Source organism: Poecilia formosa, unplaced genomic scaffold (assembly GCF_000485575.1).
Source record: "Poecilia formosa unplaced genomic scaffold, Poecilia_formosa-5.1.2 Scaffold293, whole genome shotgun sequence".
Taxonomy (NCBI): domain Eukaryota; kingdom Metazoa; phylum Chordata; class Actinopteri; order Cyprinodontiformes; family Poeciliidae; genus Poecilia; species Poecilia formosa.
Genome location: NW_006800232.1, coordinates 625,068 through 648,443, shown reverse-complemented (window position 1 = coordinate 648,443; position 23,376 = coordinate 625,068). Strand labels below are relative to the sequence as shown.

Genomic DNA, 23,376 nt, shown 5'->3' with positions numbered 1-23,376 from the left:
ATGCTCTCAATTGTTATTTTTGCCTTGCTTTAGACATCCACAGACCACAGTTTTTGGCTGAAACTATTATACATTTTGTCCAATTCTAGTTTCTTTTTAAATATAGTAAGATAAGTATTGACTTAGAGTTGTGGTTAGCCAATTTTTAAAAAGACCATTCAAAGACTTCTTTTCAGCAAGTTCCCAAGGGTTTTTTATCCAGTGCTGAGCTGGGAAGAAGTTGACATTTCTGATGTTTTATGAAGGCATTCTTGGAAAAAGGAAAATATTCCTGCATAATAAGACTTTTTGATCAAATGGAAGGATCAAACACTCCTTCCTGGCTTGTTTAAGTATTATTGTCAGAATGTAAAAAAAAAAAAAAAGCGGTAAATGATTAGACTTCTTTAATCTACTTCTCATTTTATAAGTGTGGCAGTATGCCCTGTGGCCTTTGAACGCACCACACAAGTGCCTGAATCTAATTGGTTGTGGCGCTGGCTGCCTGTATATAAAGGATCCTCCCTCACCTGGCTGACATGACGTTGTTTTCCTTCCGGTTCAGACCTCGGTGTTTGTTGGTGCTGCACGCTAGGTAAGGCAGGCTTCACCTCTCTCAAGCAAACTTATTACTTGTGATTTATTTACATTTTCTGTATAACAGCTGCAAATTAATGCGTGCGCGCAAACGATGCGCTTAACGACGCTCTGATCGCCGCCGCCTGTACAAGCTCTACGTTTCCTCCTTCCTTTTAGAGGCACTACATAAAGAGCTCAGTGGTAGGTGAAGTGCTCGAGTTTGGATGCTTTTAGATTCCATTTCTAACATTTATTTTTGATAGCCGCTGCTGTTTGTCCTTGGCTGGCTGTTTGTCCTTGGCCGGCTGTTTGCCCGCTGTTCTGGTTGTCCCCGACCGACGGTCCGCCTGTCAACTGGATAATCTGTCGGCTGCCTACTTGTCGTCCTGGTTGCTGGCTTCATGCCCGCCGTCCTGGTCGGCGTAAAGCTGGCTCCTACCACTCGTCCAGTGTGGCTGATTTGGGCTGATTGGTGATCAGCTCGGACTATCTTTCTACTGCTGCTCTGAGTGGCGTCTGCTACAGCAGGATCGGTTTCTCCCCGGACAGACTCTTAATTTGGACTATTGCTGCTTGATTGTGGGCTGAACTGTATAATTGTATTGTTTGTAATTTGAATGTCTCTTCTTTGTTTTTTGACAGGAACGGCCAGCTCGTGGTGTTGGTGGTGGACTTTCCGGGTGGTGGTCCTCCTTTTGGTTTGGTGCACGATTTTCTTTTGTTTTGCCTTGTTTCGTTTGCTGTGTTTCTTTTCTTTTAGGACACTACCCCAAATTGCACTTCCGTCCCTGAGTTGCGCTAACACTGACTTTTAATGTGTGAGTGGTTTTAGACTAGTATTTTTGATTAAACAAACAACTGTGGAATAAATAAAAATTGTTACATTGTGAGATTGTCTCAAGCCTCATCTGTAGCGGGTCTGTGTGCCTTTAAGGTAACTTTTTAGTGGAGTTGTTGCAACCAATTATTAAAATAGTGTTTTTAAACTTAAGTTCCCAATTATCACACTGCACCCGCCACATAAGCCCTTTTTGTGATTAACATAAGTAATTGCACATTTTCCAAGTATTTGCTGTTTCCAGCTTTTAAATATCCCACATAATTATGTTCTCTGTTGTTTAGCTGCTATAAGATTAGTCGGACCCAACAGGTGCTCTGGAAGAGCTGAAATCTACAACAATGGATCCTGGGGAACAGTCTGCAATGTGAGCAAAGACTTAAACGACGGCAGAGTATTATGCAGACAGCTGGGTTGTGGTACAGCACTGGGTCTCCTTCACTTTGGAGAGGGAGCAGGGGAAATCTGGCTGGATGATGTGACCTGTACAGGAAGTGAAAGACATTTCTCGGAGTGTTTGCAGACTGGATCTGTGAGACAGGACTGCGCACACAGTGAGGATCTTGGTGTCATCTGTTCGGGTAAGTAAGCATAGTAATTTAAAACAAATTTCCAATCCATACAAACTCATTTAAATAGTGCAAGATACAAGTCCTTGTTTTCAGTATGTAAAGCAATTCTTGTGCTACACATTTTTCCCCAGGCCTAATAAAACCCACGATCACAAATCCTCAAAGTGACATTAGCTTTGGTCAGAATCTCCGCATCACTTGTTTGGTCCCCGATGGACAAGTAGGGGGAACATTCATCTTCAATCGGACCTCGGATGGTTTTGGTCAGACCGTAGAGTCGAACAGCAACTCTGGAACATTTTACATCCCTCAAATTGGTTTTGAGCATGAGGGAAACTATCAGTGTCAGTTTCACACAAGGGTTACTAATGAGAACTTCAGCACAGACCTTAGCGACTCTGTTCAGCTATATTCAAAAGGTATATATATTTTTTACTATAAATCATTATTGAAATTGATTGGATTAGTAAGGCGGTAAGCGTACTATTTATTTTGTTTTACAGTAGTCCTTCTGCAACCCACCATCTCCATGGATCCAGCTGGTGTGATTACTTGGGGTCAGCTTGTTGCCATCACCTGTTCCATCTCAACCCCGTTTTTAAATGGGTTGTTCATTCTCCAGAAACACCAACCAGATTCTCATCAAAACATTAAGACCCAGTCATCAAGCACCAACTCTTCCACATTCAGATTTCTTGAAGTCAACTCTAATCATGGGGGAAATTACAAGTGTTATTATGAAAAAACAGTTACATCTCGAACTCTTACTTCCCCTTTAAGTGAGAATGTTGAACTTTCTATTACTGATGGTTAAAGCGATGGACAAAACCATGGATTTTTGCAACTTTCCTGTTGTCTCTTTTTTTTTTTTTTTTTTAAAGATTGTACCTTTTGTTTTAGCATTATTCTCTCTTAGATCCCCAAGTCACTCAATGTTTCCCAGCTCTGAAAAAAAAGCATCCATCCTGGTAGTTTCTGTATATAACTCATAATTATTGTGAAATATTAATAATAAAGAATTTGTTAATTACCTGAGTAATCTTTAGTAAGAAATCAACTGTATCAAATAAAATTATATGGAATGAACTTGCTTTTTGTAAGTCTGTTTAAGCTGTTCAGACATAATTGTTTTTGGCTTCTGTGAAACTTTGTGTTCCACTTTGTTGTGACCTGCTGTTGAAATATAAACTAGCTTATCCTGGTATTATAGTTTTGTCATTTAGTGATATAATAGAACTGGTTGTTTACATGCAGTACCTTGCGGACCAATAGGTGGCGCCAGTGGACCACCAGTGATCCCGGGACCACAGTTTGAGAAACACTGTACTAACTGAGCTATTTTGCGTTGCAGATCTTTAATTAAATGTTGTGGCATCAACAACCCAATGTCTTTTGATTGTGTACACCATAAAGACTATACTGACACCCACTTACATCTGAATAAGTTGCTTTTCATAACAGTTTCACAATTAATCTCAAGAGGTTAATCTGTATAACAAAATATTATTAATTGATGTCATGATTAAGGCCTATGCCACTCAGAATAGTGATATTTCTGTGAATCCAATAATGCATCATAAGTGATGAATTTTCAAGTTTAGTTTCTGTGTTCTTAACACAACAAATCAAATAACTTAAGGTTCGGACAATGACCATTTAAAGCTGTATTGTTTTATTGTTTATAATCTTACAATCTATCCAGAAAGACTCGAGAAGTTAGAGTAGGGATCAGATTAATGTGAGCTGTCTTTCAGGTCCTCATCAGCAAAGGTGTTGTTAAAACCGGTTTTGGCAGAGCATATGCAGGAAGAGATCTTGTTAAGACCTGAAAAACAGTCTTGGTTTCCATGTAATCACGCACACACCACACACACACACACACACACACACACACCTATGCACACCCACACCCATGCAGTCTCACATTCACGCACACACAGATTGGAAGTATGTTGTAGGTGTGAGTACAGATCCACTGACTTAACACTACTTAGTGTGTTAGCAGAGCAGATTACTATTTCATTGTATTCTGATGTGATATAGAGACTGAAAAATCATGTTGATTTTTGATGAGGACATTTAACAATAAGGTAAGTAAGTTTTGACTCTTATCTGTGTCTTTATTTGTGACACGTTCTCTTGAGGATTTGTTTGGCAGAGATATCTCACAGAGTGAAAGTTGTTTCAGAGAAAACAAAAATGGAATAAAAGTTACATTTGCATTCAGTCACATTTACATTTTTGACATTACTGAAACATTTCTATTAAATTATTATATAATTTATGATATTTATTTTTCAACAATTTGAATTAAAAAAATGAACTGCTTTCACTTTTATGTGAAACTTGTACTTTAATAAGCTAGATTAGGTTTTCTAAATCCTGCAACATAAATAATAATACATGCAATTATGTATTTTACTGTTTTGGTTTGCTTGGTTTTGTCTGTTTTTAAATGTATGTTTTCACAGCTGATATAGAAGAAAATAAAACATGGGGAACAAGTGTTCTGCCCTCCGAAGGAGTACAGACACGGGACAAGGAATTCATTCATCTGATCAGCCCAAAGATGAAGAATCTAATGGAGTTATAAGTGGAGAAGATTCCCCTCTCATGCAAAGAGAGCCATCTTTTCAGGAGGAGGTAAAAGATGAGAAGAAGACATCAGGGAAGGAAACATCATGCAGACAAGCACAAGATGTTTATCTTGAAAGCAGCAACTATTGTGCAAAGAATGACTTGGAAAACACAACTACGGAAGTAACATCAAGGTTGGTATGACTTACTTAAAGCATGTCACAGGAGATTATTGACTTATAAGACAAGATTAGCCAAATGAACAAATGCAATGATACTTGGAGCAGGAAGAAATTGTAATTTTGAACTATTTCTTTTGTCTTTTGATAGCTCATCTGAACCTATGTCAATCACGGAAGAGGAACAAAGTAAGTTTAAGTCAGAGCTTTAAGAAATTATTGCTGATGACAGTTGTTGAATGTAAAAATCTAAACAGAAGATGGTTTGTCTACTGCTCTAAGATGGATAAAATATTACGTACTTACAGTCCTATTTTAACGTATTTCCCTTTTTACAAATTTGTTCTGTTTTTGCTTTTTAGTTGCACTTAAGTGGTTCAGATCTCGAGATCAGTTTTAATGTGAAACAAAGATAACTTGAAAAATGTCCTTTTTGGGTAGGAATGAGGTGAATGATAAGGAATAGACAATATCAGTGATGGATCAGGTCTGGCAGAAATACCTTCCAGACCATATGTGCAGAAATATCTGCCAGGCCATGAATCTGAAAAGTGTGGTAGATCATACACTTTTAAAAGTTTGGTGAAACACATTTTAAAGTGTTCTTTAAAAGCATAGCATTTTATCAAGCTATAGAGGGACATTTGTCTCTGTGTAGTCAGTGTAACTGGAAAATATTTAGCTTTTATGAATTTCTTACGTTTCTTGGCACAGATTCAATGTATTCATATTTCTGGTTTTTAAGATATAACCTTACAGCTTGTTTTACTTCTATTTCTAAATTTATTGTTAAATCTAAATGTTAAATTGTTCATTGGAATACATGGAAATTACCTATGCTCCTCGAACTACTTTCTGTATTTGTGGCCACTCCTACAACCTTTTAACTTCAATTAGTTTTTTGGTTACATTATAATATGAGAGTAAGCTACTTGGTTTTGATCCATGCAGTCAAATGTTTCCCTAATGAGATTAAGCAGGCAGGGCTCTGAATGACAATTGAAACACACAAGTTGAGTGTAGCAGAAAATCAAGTGGAATCGTTCTTTAGCCATTTCTCGAGTTGGAAGCTTAATTCTGAAGCCAACTTTAGCTTTGTATCACAATTTATGCAGTTCTAAGAGGCCTCTATGTTCTGTTAAATAAACAGCTGAAACAATATTTAGCACAGATGGTTTTAATTTATACATCTTTAGGTGGTGGAATGTTTTCGTGATTTAATATGCGCTGGCGCAAGTTCTAAATAGCAGGGATGTGGCAGTGGTGCAGGGGTAGAGTGTACGGAAGCCTCAGTCTCACTCATATTACCTTTCATCTAGGGCCAAGTTTTTATGGATTGTGTTTTATAAATTAAGAAAGGTAAAAATTATCATCTCCAAACTGCACTTTGTATTTACTTAAGTGGTTTGTCAAGTGGAATTTATTCTGTGTCAAAACAAAAGACTGATGTACACATACTTGTAAGGTAACAATTATGTGTATTATGGTGGATTTTATTCAGTCTAATTTATTTGACTTTATTTAAAAAGAAGCAAACTGGGTTTGGAGCAACAGACCGGAGCTTATCCAGAGCATCCATTTAGTGATGCCCATAGCTGACCAGCTGCTCAAGAGGAACATGCTCCATCAAGAGATGTATGACCAAATCATGACCACCAATAAGAGCCAGGATCAGATGAGAGAACTCTTTAGAGCACTGAATTCTGTGAAGGCAAAAGCTGCTTTCTATGAAATCCTCAGAGAAACTCAACCTGAAATATGTCAAAGTAAGAAAAGTCTTAATTTCTCATGAGTTTTTTTTTCTTCATTAAGATAGTTATTGAAATTTTAAGATTATTTCATTGGCAAATCATGTCGCTAAGACAGTGGAAAAGTTTCATTATTTACCTGACTTACAAAAATCACTTTTTAACACAGTTTGAACTACCTTGTTGCTGAAATGTGCTATGCAAATAAACTTTTGTTGATTTATTGATTGATTGATACAAATGCTTTGAGTAAAACTTGTATGATAAAGTTATATTAGAAAAACATAAACTGTAGAAAATATAGAACTGTAGAAAATCTAAACTGTATAAATAGATACAAAGTAAACTAAATATAATAAACTGTATATTTCTGTTTCTACAGATGATGATACAATTAGAGATATTATCAAAAATAACAAAGACTCCTTGAGAAAAATTTGTGAATGGGAGCGTGAAGGCACTGAAGAAGATAACAATAAAACTAAGTCATTGTACCAAATCTACACAGAGCTTCACATTGTTCAAGGAGAAAATGAACATGTCAATAAGCAACATGAGATTTGGCAAATTGAAGACAAGTTTAGAACTCAAGCAACAGAAGGAATTAAGATAAACTGCGATGATATCTTTCAAAGCGCACCAGAAATGAGAGCCATTAGAACAGTGATGACCAAGGGAATTGCTGGAATCGGTAAAACTGTGTCTGTAAAAAAGTTCATTCTTGACTGGGCAGACGGGAAAGCGAATCCAGACCTGGACTTCATCTTCATGATTCCATTCAGGGAGCTTAATTTGGTCAAAGATGATGAGTTCAGCCTTGAGACTCTTGTTAAGGAATTCCATCCTGAACTCAAGAACACAGCAGTCAATAAAATATTTGAAAAGCACAAGGTTTTGTTCATTTTTGATGGCCTTGATGAAAGTCAGCTTAAACTGAACTTCCTAAAAACGAAAAGATTGACAGATCCAACAAAGGAATCATCCGTAGACATCCTGGTGACCAATCTGATTAGGGAACATCTTCTGCCCTCTGCACTCGTCTGGATAACTTCAAGACCAGGAGCCGTTCAGCGCATCTCCAAAGAATATGTCCATCAATGGACGGAAGTCAGAGGTTTCAATGATCCACAGAAAATACTGTACTTCAGGAACAGAGTTCAGAACAAAATGGTTGCTGAACAGATTATTGATCATATTACGACCTCGCGGAGCTTATTTATCATGTGTCACATACCCATCTTCTGTTGGATTGCCTCAAAGGTTCTTGAGTACTTGCTTTTAAAAAATAGCAGCATCTCAGAGAAAAAGACAAACATACCCACAACTCTAATGGAAATGTACACACTCTTCTTTTGTACTCAGATGAAGAGAGCTGCTGAGAAATATGGCCCAGAAGATAAACTAGATGTTGTTGAGGACGACAGGTCAAATGCAGGCAAGGAGAACGAGCTAGATATCTCCGAACTATTCAAATTGAATGAAGAGTTCATTTTCAAGCTGGGCTGGATGGCATTTGAAAAACTGAACAAAGGAGAAATCATATTCAGTAAAGATGACCTGAAAAGTTATGACATAGACATAGAGAAAGCTGGAGTCTGCTGTGGTGTGTGTACCGCAATATTCAAAGAAGATAGTGTCTTTTTCTCAAAGAAGCTTTACTGCTTTGTGCATTTGACACTTCAGGAGTACTTTGCTGCTCTCTTTGTGTACAGAAGCTTTGCAAGTAAAACAATCGATTCTCAAAGCCTCAAAGATTTCCTTCTGATAGGATCTGAGGAAGAGCTGAAGGCAATCTTGGATGTTCACCCAGTTGATCTGCCTTTGGATGAGCTATTGGAAATTGCTATAGCAAACTCAACTTTGAGAAAGACAGGAGAACTGGACATGTTTCTTAGGTTCCTCATTGGCATGTCCTTAGAGTCGACACAAAATCAACTTCAAGGCCTCATTCAGCAAACAGAGAAACACTCTGAAGTTGCAGAGACTATCAGGACATGTCTAGAAGAAATAGATTTATGTGACTGCTCTCCAGACAGATGTCTGAATCTGGTTCACTGTTTGGCTGAACTGAAAGATGATTCGCTGTATGACAGTGTGAGGCAGTTTCTGAATCCACATCAATATCCAGAAACAGAGCTCACCCCTGTTCAGTGTTCAGCTTTGGCTGACTTAATGCTAATGTCAACTACACCAATAGAGGAATTTGACCTGACGAAATACACAACAAAAGAAAAGGGCAGTTTCAGGATTATCCCAGCTGTGAGGAACTGCAGAAAAGCCAGGTGAGTTTACAATGTAAAGCGGTCATGTACATGCATTAACACACAAATATAAATATATTGTCATTGAAATGAGGAGTAAGTAATTTAAACAAATCTTGAATTATTGTGTCATAAGTCTTAATAAAATTAAGATAAAATTGCGGAGATTTGACACACGTGGCTTCCTCCGGTGTATTATAAGTGTATTATAAGCAGGTTAGCACCTCCTTTCACTCAAACTGGACACAGGCTGACCTGTATGTATATTTACATCAATCCCCTGTGAGGAATTGTGTTTATTTCCAGAGTTTTTGATCAAGGTAGGAATCAAACTTAAAATCCACTGAGCTCTGCTTCTGAAACTTTACGATATAACCCGTGGTCGTGCTTTTAGAGGAGCCTGTGAAGAGTGGTGACAATGATTTATCTTTGTGAACAAAGAATCATGTGCTGCATTTACATGTCAACATGCTTCCCAGTGTGTGGCTCTGTCTTCCCTGTAAAGTTTATGTATGTGGTCCCGATTGGTCGGTGTGTTCGGGTTTAACAAACCAGCGCTAATCACTCATCATGCAGGTTCAACCCTTTGCGCTTGCCTCGTAGTCAGGCATCATGCTACTTTTATTTTATTTAATTGTTATTAATTTTAGTATTAATTTTCAGATTACAAAATCATATGAAATGCTTTGTCCACTTAATCAGCCAGACGTAATTCGCATGGCCGCGAGGATATCAGAAAAACTCATCCCATAAAGCTTGAGATTGCTGAAAACTCAACAGACACGAAATGGAAGACCTACTAAAGCCACATCAGCAGCTTTAAATTCAATCTCCAGTTTGTTGTGCATCTCTGCACTTTAACTCATCCTGCAAGGTCGGTTAAAGGTTGTATGGGGCCTTGAGCAGAATTTGACTTAGGAGCCCCTCTTGCTGCTAAAAACATCACCCCTGTAACAGCTTCTGTGTTAGATTTAGTGAAATTAGGGAGAGGGTAGTTTAATTGGCCAACCTACAAAGCAATATGTTTTAATTAAATAATTGCAGTTTACTAATTTGTGTTTGTGAACAAACAGAGCTCAAGCTAAAAGAATAAACTCCCAGTAACTCACTAGTTGTGGATTTAAATAGCATTTCACTGGCAATATCTTCCCGTAACATATTTTACCCAGTAATATTTTTACATTTCTTGTCAACTTAGCATCTTTTAATACAAAAACACAATGAACCGCCAGTAGACCGTCTCGGCGCCCCAACCATCGTTGCTTAACAAGTTTTCTGGGGGAAACCCTGTACACAATCACTTAAAAATCTTATCCTAACACACTGACTCTTATTTTCTTCAGAATCTCAGGTGTTTTCCTCAAACCTGCTCTGTGTGAAGTGATCTCATCTGCTTTGCGGAGTCCTCAATCTCCTCTGACTGAACTAGATCTGACAAAAAATAGACTTGGGGGTAATGCATTTGAAATCTTCATTGAAGGACTGAAAAATGCAGAGTGCAAACTAGAGGCTTTCAGTCTCAGGTGAGTGTGACTAATATTTTTTTGTTTGTTTTATCTAAAATTATGCAAGTAATTGAATAAATGTATTAACCTCTGCAGTTTCACAGGAGTACCACTCCCTGTTATCCATTTTTGTCATTACTTTTTTACCTTTACTAGTTGAATAATGTTGCTTGAGATTGGGGAGTATTACAAAACTCATCTATTCATCTATGTTATTTTCTGCTTATGGAGATGTAGAAAATTTCTCAAGGAGGAAGACCCACATCCCTCTTCAAATGCATATAAACTGATCAATTGTGAACTTTGCTTTTAGGCTTAGCTCTTTCTTAAACACAACTGACCAAAGTACAAAGTAGTACCCTTATGCTGACTAACTACAAATAAGGCCCCAATATATTTATGCATCTCCAAATTTATCTTTCCTTTATTCTTAAATGATATAAAATTGTGCTTCTTTACTTGAGCCAAACATTGATCCCAGACCTGGAAAGAACACTACACTTTTTTCTGGTTGTGAACTAAAGCCCAAAACTTATTCTGGGGCCACAATACACATTTTTTTTGCCCAATTTTAGTCACCAACCTTTTTGAGCGTGGGAGCTACTTCATGGGTACACAGTAACACAAAGGGCTACTTGTTTGATACAGACATAAATTTTCTTGGCTCAACCTTTATGACAATAAGTCATTTACATATTTATGATTACATGCAGTCTGTTCATATTAATGTTCAGGACTACTCATAACAGTTATCAGTAATGATTTACCATGGCAGATATGGTTAATCATTATGGGATCAGAAATTCTTAGTTCACAGAGTTTCAAGTTTGATTCCCTTTTGAAGCTCTAAGTGTGACTGAGAGTATGGATTGTTTCAGCAGTGCAGTCTTAACACAACGGTAAAGAAGAGAGGCAGATGTCATGGTTGTTCAACCGGGTGATCTGTCAGCTCTTCAATTTGTGAAACCACAAAAAACTCCCATAAGCCAGCGACCCACCAGAACTGTGCACTCGGTAAAAAGCTCAGGCGGTGTCCGCATGAACGCTCTTACAACTACTTGAGGGTTCAAACTTTGTTCATTCATCTTTAGCTTACAGAAAAAGTGCCAAGCTGCCAAATACACAAAATTAAACCAACCAGTAACATTTAGGCTTTGGATGTGCCCACTCCCACAGACTCACGCAGATGTGAGCTATGTACAAGACGATCTAACACAAAAGGACTTTTTATTTTTTCCACAATTTTGTTAATACTAAAGAGGGTTAGATAATTAAAAAAATCCCCAAAACTATTCTTTTCTTTTTTCAAAAAAAAATCTCAAGGTATGCCGAATGGGTACACTCGTACAGTTGCAGGCTCTACAGCCCTCTGATAATATCCTGATCCCCCCCTGCATTTGCGCATAGTTCTGAACTTTAACCCTAGAAAAAATTGCTATGTTTTATACATAAACCAATTTATTTTAAACGTTTGTGTAACTTAATTCTATATAAATTCTACATGCAAACAAATATTACTTCAATGTAAAATCATTTAATTAAATATATTTTTGACAGTGTTCCCTGATGACAATTGCTATTTTTATAACTTGCTCTGAGTGACTGACAATGTCCTCTTGGGTGACCAGGTACCCGCGGGCACCGTGTTGGTGACTCCTGCCCTATTCCAAGTCGAGAAAAGCTAGCTTCAGTCTGTAATAGTTGTGGCCAGTCTGCAAGGGGAGTAGGCAAAAGAAATATGTTACTGTGAGAGAGTACACATCGGTGTCTGCAAGTATGTGAGGAAAACTGATGTAACCTGTCAATCAAACATCTCTGAAACTTTTTTATGGTGGATCTGGATCCAGTCGAAATGTGTGAACTGATCATCAACCCAACTGCAAATGTGTGTTCCTTCGGCCAATGAAAAAGAGATTGGGACACATTAGTTGTGAGCTGATTTATTTTTATTAAATTGCAAATACAAAATAGTGAACATAAATGCATTGTGCATATTACTACCAGGTAATTAGAACCATGTTGTGAAAATAATTAGTTAAAAAATTGATTGATGGATAGATGGAGGAATTATGTTTTTCTTTTACCCCATTAAAAATGCTAATTTTTGTGATTTGCTGTCTTGTGAAACCACAACTTGTTTTAAAAATGAAAAAGAAGTCTAAAATAATATGTTTCAATTACATTTTAATCAAAAAGTAGTGCTTAATCCTGTCTTATGGTGATGGTCACAATCATTTTACTTACATTAATGCATGCAAAAATTCTGTACCGATTCATGGAAGATATTTGTGTTTGCAGCCTCTCAGGGATTGGACTATCAGAGGAGTCACCCAAAAATCTGGCATCAGCTTTAAAACCAATGATCTCGAATCTAAGGGAGTTGGAGTTGAGTGAAAACATACTGATGGACTCATTACTCACTGTGATCGCTGATGGACTACGTTGCAGAAAGCTGGAGAAGCTCAGGTCTATGTCTGGCTTCATCTGTTGCTGAAGATTAAACCTGAAATAAAATGTTCTTCATTGATTTTGAGAAGTTCCAGTTAAAAAAACAAAAACAAACATAAAATCTAATCCAATAGTGATATACATATAGTGTTTTATGAGATGGCTAAATGTTTCAGATGAAGCAAATTTAAATATCGAAAACATAGTAACAGAAAAAAATAGTTGAAATCTTAATTATTCACACCTGTTCACTTAATTGTTTTCCATAGAGAAAGTCAACTTTTTAATGAAAATAAAAATCTACCTTGTCCAAATTCCCAGATCAAACCCTTTTTAATTTCTCCCTACCTAGAACCTGGTTACATCTACAAATGAGTCTTTTAGGTCACTGTGAAACCTAAGGGAGAAGAGAAATTGCTTACCGTATTTTCCGGACTAAAGGGCGCACACAAAAACTTTAAATTTTATCAAAAAGACAGTGTGCCTTATAATCTGGAGCGATTTATATACCGTTCTGAGGTAAAACAGTCCCTTCTAGTGAATTAATATGGATTAATTCTGATTGTGCTCACTGACCTCAAAGTGATTTTTTTCAAAGTGTTGTACACGGCGCTCTGTCGAAATGTTTTAGTTGCATTACAGCTACCGTAGACAGGAGCGTCATGGAGTAAGCACAGTAAGTACGTACTGTGCTATGACTGACTTGACTTATCTAACTGTTTTGTTTTGTTTAATGTATATATTATATTACGGTGCGCTTCATGAAAAAAGATAGAAAATAAACCATTCATTAACAGTACGCCTTATAATCTAGTGCGCCCTATAGTGCGGAAAATATGGTAAATATAATCTATATGACAACAAAAGCATTATACCCAAATCTAAATATTATGAAAATTATTTATGTTTATCAGTCTGGCGGCTTTAATGAAATCAGCAATTTTGAGGGATAAATGCTGAACACTTCATCATATATAGTCACAATTAAAACTCTACTTTACTGCTGCACCCTAGACATTTTTTGGTACATATTGTAACACTGACTGGTCAGTTGGTTTGAATTATTATATGTGAATGGCTGAAATTGATGACATCAGCAATTTGAGTGTCAAATCAGTATCATCTTGTTTTCTCTCCGAAGACTAAATCAAAACTCTAACATTACTGAGATCTGCAAGGAGATAGCGACTTCATTCTCATCCCACTTCTCCAACCTGCAAGAGCTCGACCTGAGTTACACAAATTTCAAAGACTCAGAAATGGAGGTCCTGTCAGCTGGACTGATGAGTAATACCTGTATACTGGAAACACTGAGGTAATATCTGAACACTTACAACACACATTTCAAAGTGTCAATCACATTCACACTGTTTATATACATCTGATAAATACAATTGAATCTGCTAAGATGGTGACGCCATGAAAAATCTATAAGTAAGGTGGTTTGCACATAATTACACTATATAATGCAGTGTGTTCTTTTAAATTTTTTTTAATTTGAGATATGTGATTAATATAAATGTAGCACCTGGATTTTAGCTCAATTAACATACAATGACAACAACTACTGGGAAAGTTTGAGATGCATCTGAAACAGCTGTATCAAACTTGTTTTATTGTTGGTCCACTGAAGTTTTTGACAGAGGATTGGGATACAGATGATCTCTATTTATGCCAAGTTTGAACTTCATACTTTAAAATCACAGCACTTTTAACAGTAGTTGCATTTAAGATACAATTAGGGTATAAGGCGCTGAATATATATTCATATCACACTTTTCAGATTGTTTATATACAAGTGATAATATTGATATTTAGTTTGTGGGGCAAATGGTTTACTATACCTTTAGGACCGGAAAACACTGAATCTATCCAGTAATATAATGGAAAATTATGTTAAGTTTACATAGACTGTAATATTGCCATTCTAAAAATAGCAAACCACAAGAACAACAAGAGCAAAAGTTGATGTGCTAAGAGGCTTTCTACATCTGTCCTGCCCTTAAAGTATTATGTACTTTATCAAAGAAAAAACAGCGAGACCCCAAACAACTATTTACCTTAAATACTTAATGAAACAAAAGCTCTAACATTGTTCCCTTTTCAAATCACGTCCATTTCTCTCCTAATTAATTGCTAAGCAGTGCAAAGAGACCACAGCAGTAAACATGCACCCAGCGGAAGATTATTTGTGATATTGGTATAAGAAAATCAAAATAACTATCAAAACACATACATATAGATTTTTGTTCTAACATTGCTTGTTGACTTTCTACTGTTTCAGTTTCCAATTAAAGGTTGTTAATTGATCTGTAATTAGTTATTTTCTGTATGTGGTTGAGTCGATGTCTAAAACCTTTTTAAAAGATAACTTTGTGTGATAAAGTGTATTTGTCATTCAGGATCAGTCACAACAAGCTGACCGCAGAAGGCTGTGAGACACTGGCTTCAGCTCTCAGCTCCAGACCTTCTCCTTTGAGAGAGTTGGACCTGAGCTACAATGACCTACATGATACTGGAGTAATGAAGCTGTGTAAGGCTTTGACGAAACCAAACTGTACTTTAGAAAAACTAAGGTTTGTATTAAAAAAAGTGCAGCTAAATGTAGACAACATACATGGCTACACATCAGCTGAGGTTTCAGCTTCCTGAACAACCAACCAAATGACTATACTTGGAAAAAGGATCTATGTTTAGATCCGGTTTCAGAGTCACATCGCTAATAATTTTAGCAGAAAAGGTCTTGGCTTAACCAATTAATCTAATACCATTCATTATTTTTTTCCACTGCTTCGGGGTTGGGTCAGGTCATGGGGGCAGCAGATAAATCAGGGAAACCCAGACTTCCAGTGTTTTTGGCTGTAGTTGATTTTATGAACTTTCAATTAATCTCGCTTAATTCATTTGGTTTAGTGATGACAACTTACTTTTTTGTGTTCAAAGAACTTAAAAAATTGAAATCTAACTTAAATTAACTTAATTAACTTTAAGGACATTTCTACCTTGACTTTACTCGAAAACAATTGAGTTCATTGCCAGTTTCGTATCCTACGTCTGACCAACTCAATTTATTACGTTCATCCAGCTCAATTCTTTAAGTTTATCCATGTCAATCTATTAAGTTTTTATAACTTAATTCATTGTGTGTGTGTGTAACATGATAAATTTAGGTCTCTCTTACTCATATCATTATTTTTTTTTCTAATAAATTATTCAAATATCTTTGACTTAATTCTACACAATAAAGGTCCACAGAGAAAAGATAAAAACAAAACAAAGAGTAAAAAAATAGCAAGATAAAAATAAACATGACACATATTCACCGAGTCACAAATAAATGATGACACCAGTGATTCGACAATCTTGAAGAAGATCTCACTGTGCTCAATGCAGGGTTTACTAAAATTGCAATTATATTGTTGCATAACAAAGATAACCTGCACATGCATTTCTGCATAAGATTTCTGAGCACAGCTGCATAAACTGAGTTAATCTTACCCGCTTTGTCCTTAGTAATGGGTACAAGTATGATTCATAGCATTGAGTTAGCACCAAATCATGCACTAGGAAGCCAGTAAAACACATAGAATGTATGTGTTTTAAAAAGTGTATTTGAAACAATTAAATTCAATGTCATAATTATATCATACATCTGACATCATGACGAAACCTTCACCAGGGACAGATCATGTACTGACCATGGTGCTGTGACGGCACAGGGCTACAGAAAGTCGACTCAAATTTTTAAGTTGTCCCAAATTAAAAAAAAAAAAAATATCCAAAACTATATTATCACTCACATTGTACTTAAATTACAACTCAAATGTGTTATAACATGTTATTGTAGTTTTTCAAAGCTCCTGTACACTAAAAAAGAAAATAGTTGAACCAATTTAATTGAATAGCCTCAGTTGGTAACAAGTAATTCAATTAAGTTTATCCAGCTTATTTTTTTTAAGTTGGTTTAACTTGATAAATAAGAGGGGGAAGACATGCAGCAAAGGTCATCAAGCTGGAATCAAACCTGTGATGTCCACGTCGAGGACTTTGGTTTCCTTATGTAAGTTGTGCTCTACCCCTGTGCCACCACAGCACCACGGTCAGTAGATGATCTGTCTCTGGTGACTAGACAGATCATCATGATGTCAAAAGTATGACACAATTGCGAACATTGAACTTAAGTGTTTCAAATACACTTTTTAGAACATTCTCTAAAAAGTGTATTTTTAAGAGTACACTTCTTACAATGCACTCTTGTGAACTTAATGGATAAACTTAATGAATTGAGTTGGATGAACATATTAAATTGAGTTGGATAAACTTAATTAATTAAGTTAGATTAAACTTAATTGATGTACTTGTTACCAATTGAAGCAATTCAATTAAGTTGGTTCAACTAATTTATTTTTACAGTGGAAGGCATTGACATGGCTAGTGAAAAATTAAACTAAAAACTCTGGTAAAATACAGAAGAAATATGTATGGGGGAAAATACACTACAGCTATTTCAAACAGTTATTCTTTTTTTAAGGTTTTGTTGGCTCTGGTGGCCTTTATTTTAAAGTAGTTTGACAGGAAAGAGAGTAATGAGAGACGGGGAAGACATGCGGCAAATGTTACCAGGCCGGGAATCGAACCTGCGACCACCGCCACTCAAACAGTTTTTCAAGAATCCCATCTAGTGGTGTCAACGCAACAATTTGTTGTGATGAAATTAGCTTCCACCTTCTAAAACACCTGGTTTTCATTTCCTAGGCTATCATTCTGCAAAGTGAAAGAGGATGGATGTTCCTCTCTTGCATCTGCTCTGATGTCAGACCACTGTTGTCTCAGAGAACTGGACCTGAGCTTTAATCACCTGACAGATCATGGAGCTAAAATGCTATCTGAAAAACAGAGGGATCCACACTGCAGACTTGAATGCCTCAAGTATGTTTGCTTACTGTTGCCCTGATTTATGGCATAATGGGTTTTTTTCTTGGGTACATTGCATATCTGACAGTGTTTCTGGTTTTCTGTCTGTCGTCAGTGTGGACCACAATGAAGAATTTTGGGTTAACCTGAAGCTGCTGAGACAGTGTAAGCATACATCTCTATCATGTAATGATAAATCTAAAGTAGAACATAGTGGCACTTTTAATAAATGTTCGCAGTTGCAAATATTAGTAAATGTTTAAATACAGTTATCAATTAGCAATATTAATATCTTAACAGAACAAAGTCATGAAAATTGCCTTGACATTTTCGGTGTTATTATTTTGACATTTAGCAAATAAAAGAGATTTTGGTATTCCTAATTGACTTAACATTGGAAAAGTTTATTCTATTTTTATGTCAGACAGTGTGAAAGAATTCATATATGTCTTTTTGCATAGTGTATGTAAACTTAAAGTTTGAACTGTACATACCATCTGCAGCACTTAACAGTTATTTCTATATTGATTTCAGATGCCTGTGATTTGACACTGGACACCAATACAGCAGGAGCTACTATCACGTTGACTAAAAATAACAAAATGGCAAGTTACTGCGACGAGGACCTTCCATATCCTGATCATCCAGACAGATTTGACGCTCCTCAAGTGCTTTGTATTGAAGGCCTGACTGGTCGTCATTACTGGGAGGCTGAGTGTTATATGAGCTCTGACACTGATGTGGGAGTGGCATATAAAAGTATTCCTAGGCAGGGAGACTGTTCCAGTGAAATTTCTCTGACAGGAAATGAAAAAGCGTGGTCATGGAATACCACTGGATGTTTTTATCACAATAATTATTGTCAAACGTTTCTGAAGTCAGACACATGCAGCATAGGGATATATCTGGATTGGCCAGCAGGGGTTTTATCATTTTTTGATGTTTCTCGTGATGCACTGACCCACCTGTACACTGTACAAACAACTTTCACTGAACCCCTACATCCTGGATTTGGTCTTACTTCTGGATCAGTTTGCATAAAAGAAAAAAATATATATAAGTAAACAAAAGATGAATGAGGGATAAAAATGTATAAATAAATACATTTCAAGTCTGAATTATGATGCAATGTAAGATTTATTGTGTTTTGGTTAGGACAATGCAACTGTCTTTTCGAACTAGCACAACAATTTAAACATAACATATTGCAAAAAATGTAAAACATTTGTACATTTTATCATAGTTTTTATTCAATTTTTTTATGCTAGAAATTGGCAGTATCAACAAATGAAGAAAAAAATGGGCCCTTTTAAGACATACTTTTCAAATTGCTAACACAAAGTATTCAGTTGACACAATTGTGGAGAAATGGAGAAATCAAAGTGCAGGTGTACACCTATACACGAATACAGCTGCACAATTTAAGATTTCGAAAAACAATTTGCTTAATGGAAACAAATTATTAAAAGAAAAAGAAGCCTCCACTTCTTCAATAAAATGTTTAGGCATTTGGATTAGGTGGTGTTTTTTTGGCCATATCAAAATGATTGTATTTCACAAAACTGCAATGGAAACACTTTAACATTATACGAGTCACATGATCAACAACCTGATGCTGGCAATCCACGAAGAAGAAAAAGACAGGAAGCAATTGAAGGATCATAGTGCGACATGTGTTTTTAATTACTTATTGTGTGAACAAAGTTATTCACCTGTGATTTTAATTGCATTTCTTATTTAACACAGCAATTGCAAGATTGTGAATTTTCAACATTATCAGAACACTGACAAAGTTTTGCGCACATTTGTGATGAACACAGCGTATTTGGTTGAAAACCACGTATTACCTCTTTAATGTTTGTTAAACTACTTAAAACTAACGGCTTAACTTTTGCATTGACTTGTATGAAAGACAATAAAGTTGTCCACCATTGGATGTTTTTATTTATCATCATTCACATAGTTATTAACTATTTATGGTACAATATTTTATTCTTAATTTATGAATGCTTGAGTTTCCTGTCACTTTGCTTCTGATGCACCTAAATTTCCCCACTAAGGAACAATAACAGTTATTTATATTCTGTTTTAAAATATTTTTTTGTTTTCTTGTATTTTTATATTAGGCAACTAAAGATATATTTAACACATTTAAATTAACTAAATAAACTGTAACATGCAGTGCAGTCTGACATCAGGTAGTGCAAACTACAAATAAAACAAGACCAGTCTTTGTGAAAAATCCCAGCAAAAAAAAACACAACAGTTTTCATAACTGCAGACAGCTAATAACAGCTTTCTGGAATTCTCTGAAGGATTTCTGTCAGATGAAATCTTTACGTGTTGGTGTCCACCTCATTAAAAGTTGTGGTTTCATGGATCTATAGATATCAGGACTTTGTGAGTAAATAAACTTCAGTATGATTTTGTTAACTCATTTTAAAAGCAGATTTAAAATTAGACTGCACAAAATCTCTGAAATGTCCGTTTATACAGAGTCATAGACATGCACTAAGGAGTTCTGCAAGTGTGTGTTGCAACATTTTATTGAGTTTTTCCTATACGTTAAAATCTCAGTGCACTGATGCTGAGCTTGTTTACGTGTAAGGCAGGCAACTGGGATTGGATTATTTGGACAAATTTTAGTACTGCTTGTAAATTGGCATTGCTAGGCTAGACTACTTGGATTAGCCAGGATGATATTATTACCAGATTTTAAATGTGATATTCAAGGATTAATAACATTTATAATGCTCTTTATAGATGCCTGTGATCTGACGCTGCACTGCAGGGAGAACAATCACTTTGACCCAAGACAATAAACAAGCACATTTTCATCAAGAGAAGCAACATTATCCTGACCATCCAGACAGATTTAATTCTTCACAGGTTCTTTGTAAAGAGGGTCTGACAGAACGCCACTACTGGGAAGTTGAGTTTCACCGTTTATCAGACGGTGAGGCGGGAGTGGCATACAAAAGTATCACCCGGAGTGGAGACTCTAGTAGTGAGTTTTCTTTAGGACAGAATGAGAAATCTTGGTCCTGGTCCATAGATGGAACTTTTTCACACAGTGGTTCCACCGAATGGTTTTTGACTGAGTTTAAAACGTTGAGCCTTGGAGTGTATTTGGATTGGCCAGCAGGTATTTTGTCCTTCTTTGAAGTGTCTCCAGATGAATTGACTCACCTGTACACGGTACGCACAACTTTTACTGAACCACTCTATCCTGGTTTTGGTTTAACTTACGGATCAATGTACATAAAAGAAACAGAAATGGAGGAAAGAATGAACTAAATAAGGTTGCTGTGAGGCAAAGACAATGGATTAAACAACGCAGCACGAGAATGCTTTTATTCAGCTTCTATAAAGGGAAAGTTTTTCTGCTTTGCCCCAAAGCCTCAGCTTTCTAAATAATGTGTGTTGTTAAACACACTTCCCTTTATTAATATTTAATTTGTTGAAACGTGCTGAGCTAAGATGACCCTGAATGTTCTCAGTGCTTTGTGTGTATAAGGTTTATAAATAATAACAAGATCCTATTGTGGGCTTAATCTGCCTCTTTAATTCTGTTACGCCTCAAGTAACATATGCAAAATCTGACTGGGGTCATTTTACTTCTTTAACTTTTATTTTTTTGCCAAAAAAACATAAACTTTGATTGCGTTTCTAATTTAACTGAACAATTATCTCATCGTCTCTGGATAAGTTTCTTCTTTTTTTTTCTTGTGATAACAGTTTTATTGCCTGGGGGAATTGCTTAGTTTTTTTTCAGCTCACAAAGTGACAAATAGACTCCAATGAGAAAAAAAACAAACTTTTTTGTTTTTCTCATTGTTTCATTTGAATGCATCAACATTTCTTTGTTCCAGCCTGGTTGATCTTTGTTTCCTCTCTTACAGTGATGTCTGTGGTTGTACAATCAAGCAGGAAATGACGGTGCACTCATTCAATTCAGAAAAAAAAAAAAAAACATAATCTGCAAAAAACTTGAAAATGATAAAATTATCAAAAAATATTACAGCACCTGCCTTTCATCAGCCTGACATTACGAATTAAAGAATATGATATGTTTGAAAACAAAAAATTGGTGATATATCCCATGAAAAGAATCTAGATGAGTTCACCTCACTTTATAATAAACATATAAACTTGTTTTAGTTGAGAGGAATTTTGTCTGGACATTTGATCTTTTATAGTATAGATGGTGGTAACTTGAGGTCCAGAAATCTTGCATCTCAATTATTTATGAAGTTTAGAAGTTGCGGCATTTATGATGAAATACTATACAAGTGTTATGAGATCTGAACCGATGTTTGAAAATCTTCTGCGTTGACTAACAAACCGACCTTCACAGTTCAGAGAGGAAAAACAAATGAGATTGGTGAAAACTGAAAAAGCTTCAACATGGATCAGACTTTTTCTTTTGCTCTGAGTTTAAAGTTTTGGTTTGTGGTCATTTAATCATGTCTGTCATGTTCTATGACAGTTAGCTTGATCGTTTTAAAACAGCTTGGCAGGCATTTAGTAGATTCATGAAGAAATAGCTTTATAAGTGAAGATCACTCTAAGGTGTAGGCGGTTTGCAATGGGTAAAAGTTTTGTTTTCATAATAAACCATACAGTAATGAGAAGAAGCCTTCATTCAATCATTTATATTTTGGGCCGAAACAATGACAATTACTAGTAATCTTTCAAAGACACCACAGTCAATAGTTTTACAGACTTTCTTAACATTATTTCTTTGGTCTCTGGTTGGCATAAGAAACCTCACAAATTCTTTATTAGAAACGATCTTAAAGTTAAAGTATAAAGTCAAACACAATGAAATGGTATAAATTCTTTGGCTACATTCATCATGACCAAGACGGTGTACCTCAAAACTGTGCTTTTCAAAACCCATCCAATTCATTTCATTTCTAACATTTCAAAGTCCAGTCAGATAATGAGGGAATTATTATTATCATGGATTATGAAGTTGTAGATAAAGCATTTTCAAAATTTACATTTCTTTTCACAGTTTGGCTTTTAAACCCTTACTATTCTAATCAGGCAGCAAACTGGTAGGCTACGAAATACCCGGGGTCACATTTTGGACACCCCTGTCTTAAAGGAACAAACAGTTTTTCTTTTGTGAACATTACACAGACTGCATTCATAAAATAGATGCGACACAGAAACCATTCAGAGAATCTCACCTGTTCTGAACTGTAATCCATTCATCTACCACTAGAGGGCAATGTTTTAAAGGATATGACATTCCAGCATCCTAAAAGTCTACTGGAGGTGTGGAAAATGTAATCAAACATGTATTTGCTGAATATACACAACAATTTTACAGAACATGCACTAAAGATAAACTCTTTAGTAATTAAAATCTGAGCTAAAGGCACGTTCATGGGCTTCTGTTTGATTTTTGTGATGAAGTACATTTATCTGTACTTTACATTTAACATTAGAAAAAGACGGAACGCTAAAAGGAAGCCCTCACACGAACACACACGGCAAGAAATATATGGAGCTAAAGCCTTTTAAAAATGACAAGACCAAATCCTTCACGCATGAGTCCCCCCTATTTTTGCATATCATTTATTCATATTCCCATCTTGCTTCTCACCATATGTTTTAAAGGTGAAGGTGTAGAAGTGTTTCAGGGGATTAAAAAGTTAGGGACATGACAATAATAACCAAAGTTCCCCTGAGACCCTGTAGACCTTCAGATTATTCAGTATTAGAATTGGAACTGCCTATATATATATATATATATATATATATA

The 23,376-nt window shown here is 36.0% G+C and overlaps 2 protein-coding genes across 9 annotated transcripts in view; both read left to right on the top strand.

Annotated features, from left to right (window-relative positions):
• LOC103151820 (protein NLRC3-like) overlaps positions 1 to 21,719 on the top strand; it is a 37,375-nt gene extending 15,656 nt beyond the window's left edge. For 2 of the 8 annotated variants that reach the window (XR_001664749.1, XR_001664752.1), the window contains 4 exons: positions 545 to 1,376; positions 1,681 to 1,977; positions 2,100 to 2,387; positions 2,472 to 3,288. Coding sequence is in view for 1 of the 8 variants with exons in the window: in XM_016681771.1 (XP_016537257.1) it covers positions 20,364 to 20,422 (59 nt within the window). In the remaining 7 variants the exon portion in view is untranslated. Of the gene's footprint in view, positions 1 to 544; positions 1,449 to 1,680; positions 1,978 to 2,099; positions 2,388 to 2,471; positions 3,290 to 20,363 lie in introns of those variants that run through there. The other 6 variants (XR_001664753.1, XR_001664750.1, XR_001664755.1 and 3 more) reach the window with 6 other exon arrangements.
• Positions 3,945 to 19,280, top strand: LOC103151821 (protein NLRC3-like). The gene is made up of 12 exons (XM_007572051.2): positions 3,945 to 4,058; positions 4,440 to 4,739; positions 4,876 to 4,913; positions 6,254 to 6,490; positions 6,855 to 8,754; positions 10,077 to 10,256; positions 12,537 to 12,704; positions 13,828 to 14,001; positions 15,089 to 15,262; positions 17,442 to 17,615; positions 17,716 to 17,765; positions 18,135 to 19,280. Exons 2-12 carry the CDS (start codon positions 4,462 to 4,464, stop codon positions 18,662 to 18,664), a joined length of 3,903 nt encoding a protein of 1,300 aa, XP_007572113.1. The 5' UTR covers positions 3,945 to 4,058; positions 4,440 to 4,461; the 3' UTR covers positions 18,665 to 19,280.
• Positions 21,720 to 23,376: the final 1,657 nt, after the last annotated feature.

Bases quoted from the DNA above. Each gene is read 5' to 3' on its own strand.
- LOC103151821 (XM_007572051.2), top strand. From the start codon at position 4,462: ATGGGGAACAAGTGTTCTGCCCTCCGAAGGAGTACAGACACGGGACAA. The intron at 6,491-6,854 runs GTAAGAAAAGTC...CTGTTTCTACAG, and splicing joins TCAACCTGAAATATGTCAAA to ATGATGATACAATTAGAGAT. The intron at 15,263-17,441 runs GTTTGTATTAAA...TTCATTTCCTAG, and splicing joins TGTACTTTAGAAAAACTAAG to GCTATCATTCTGCAAAGTGA.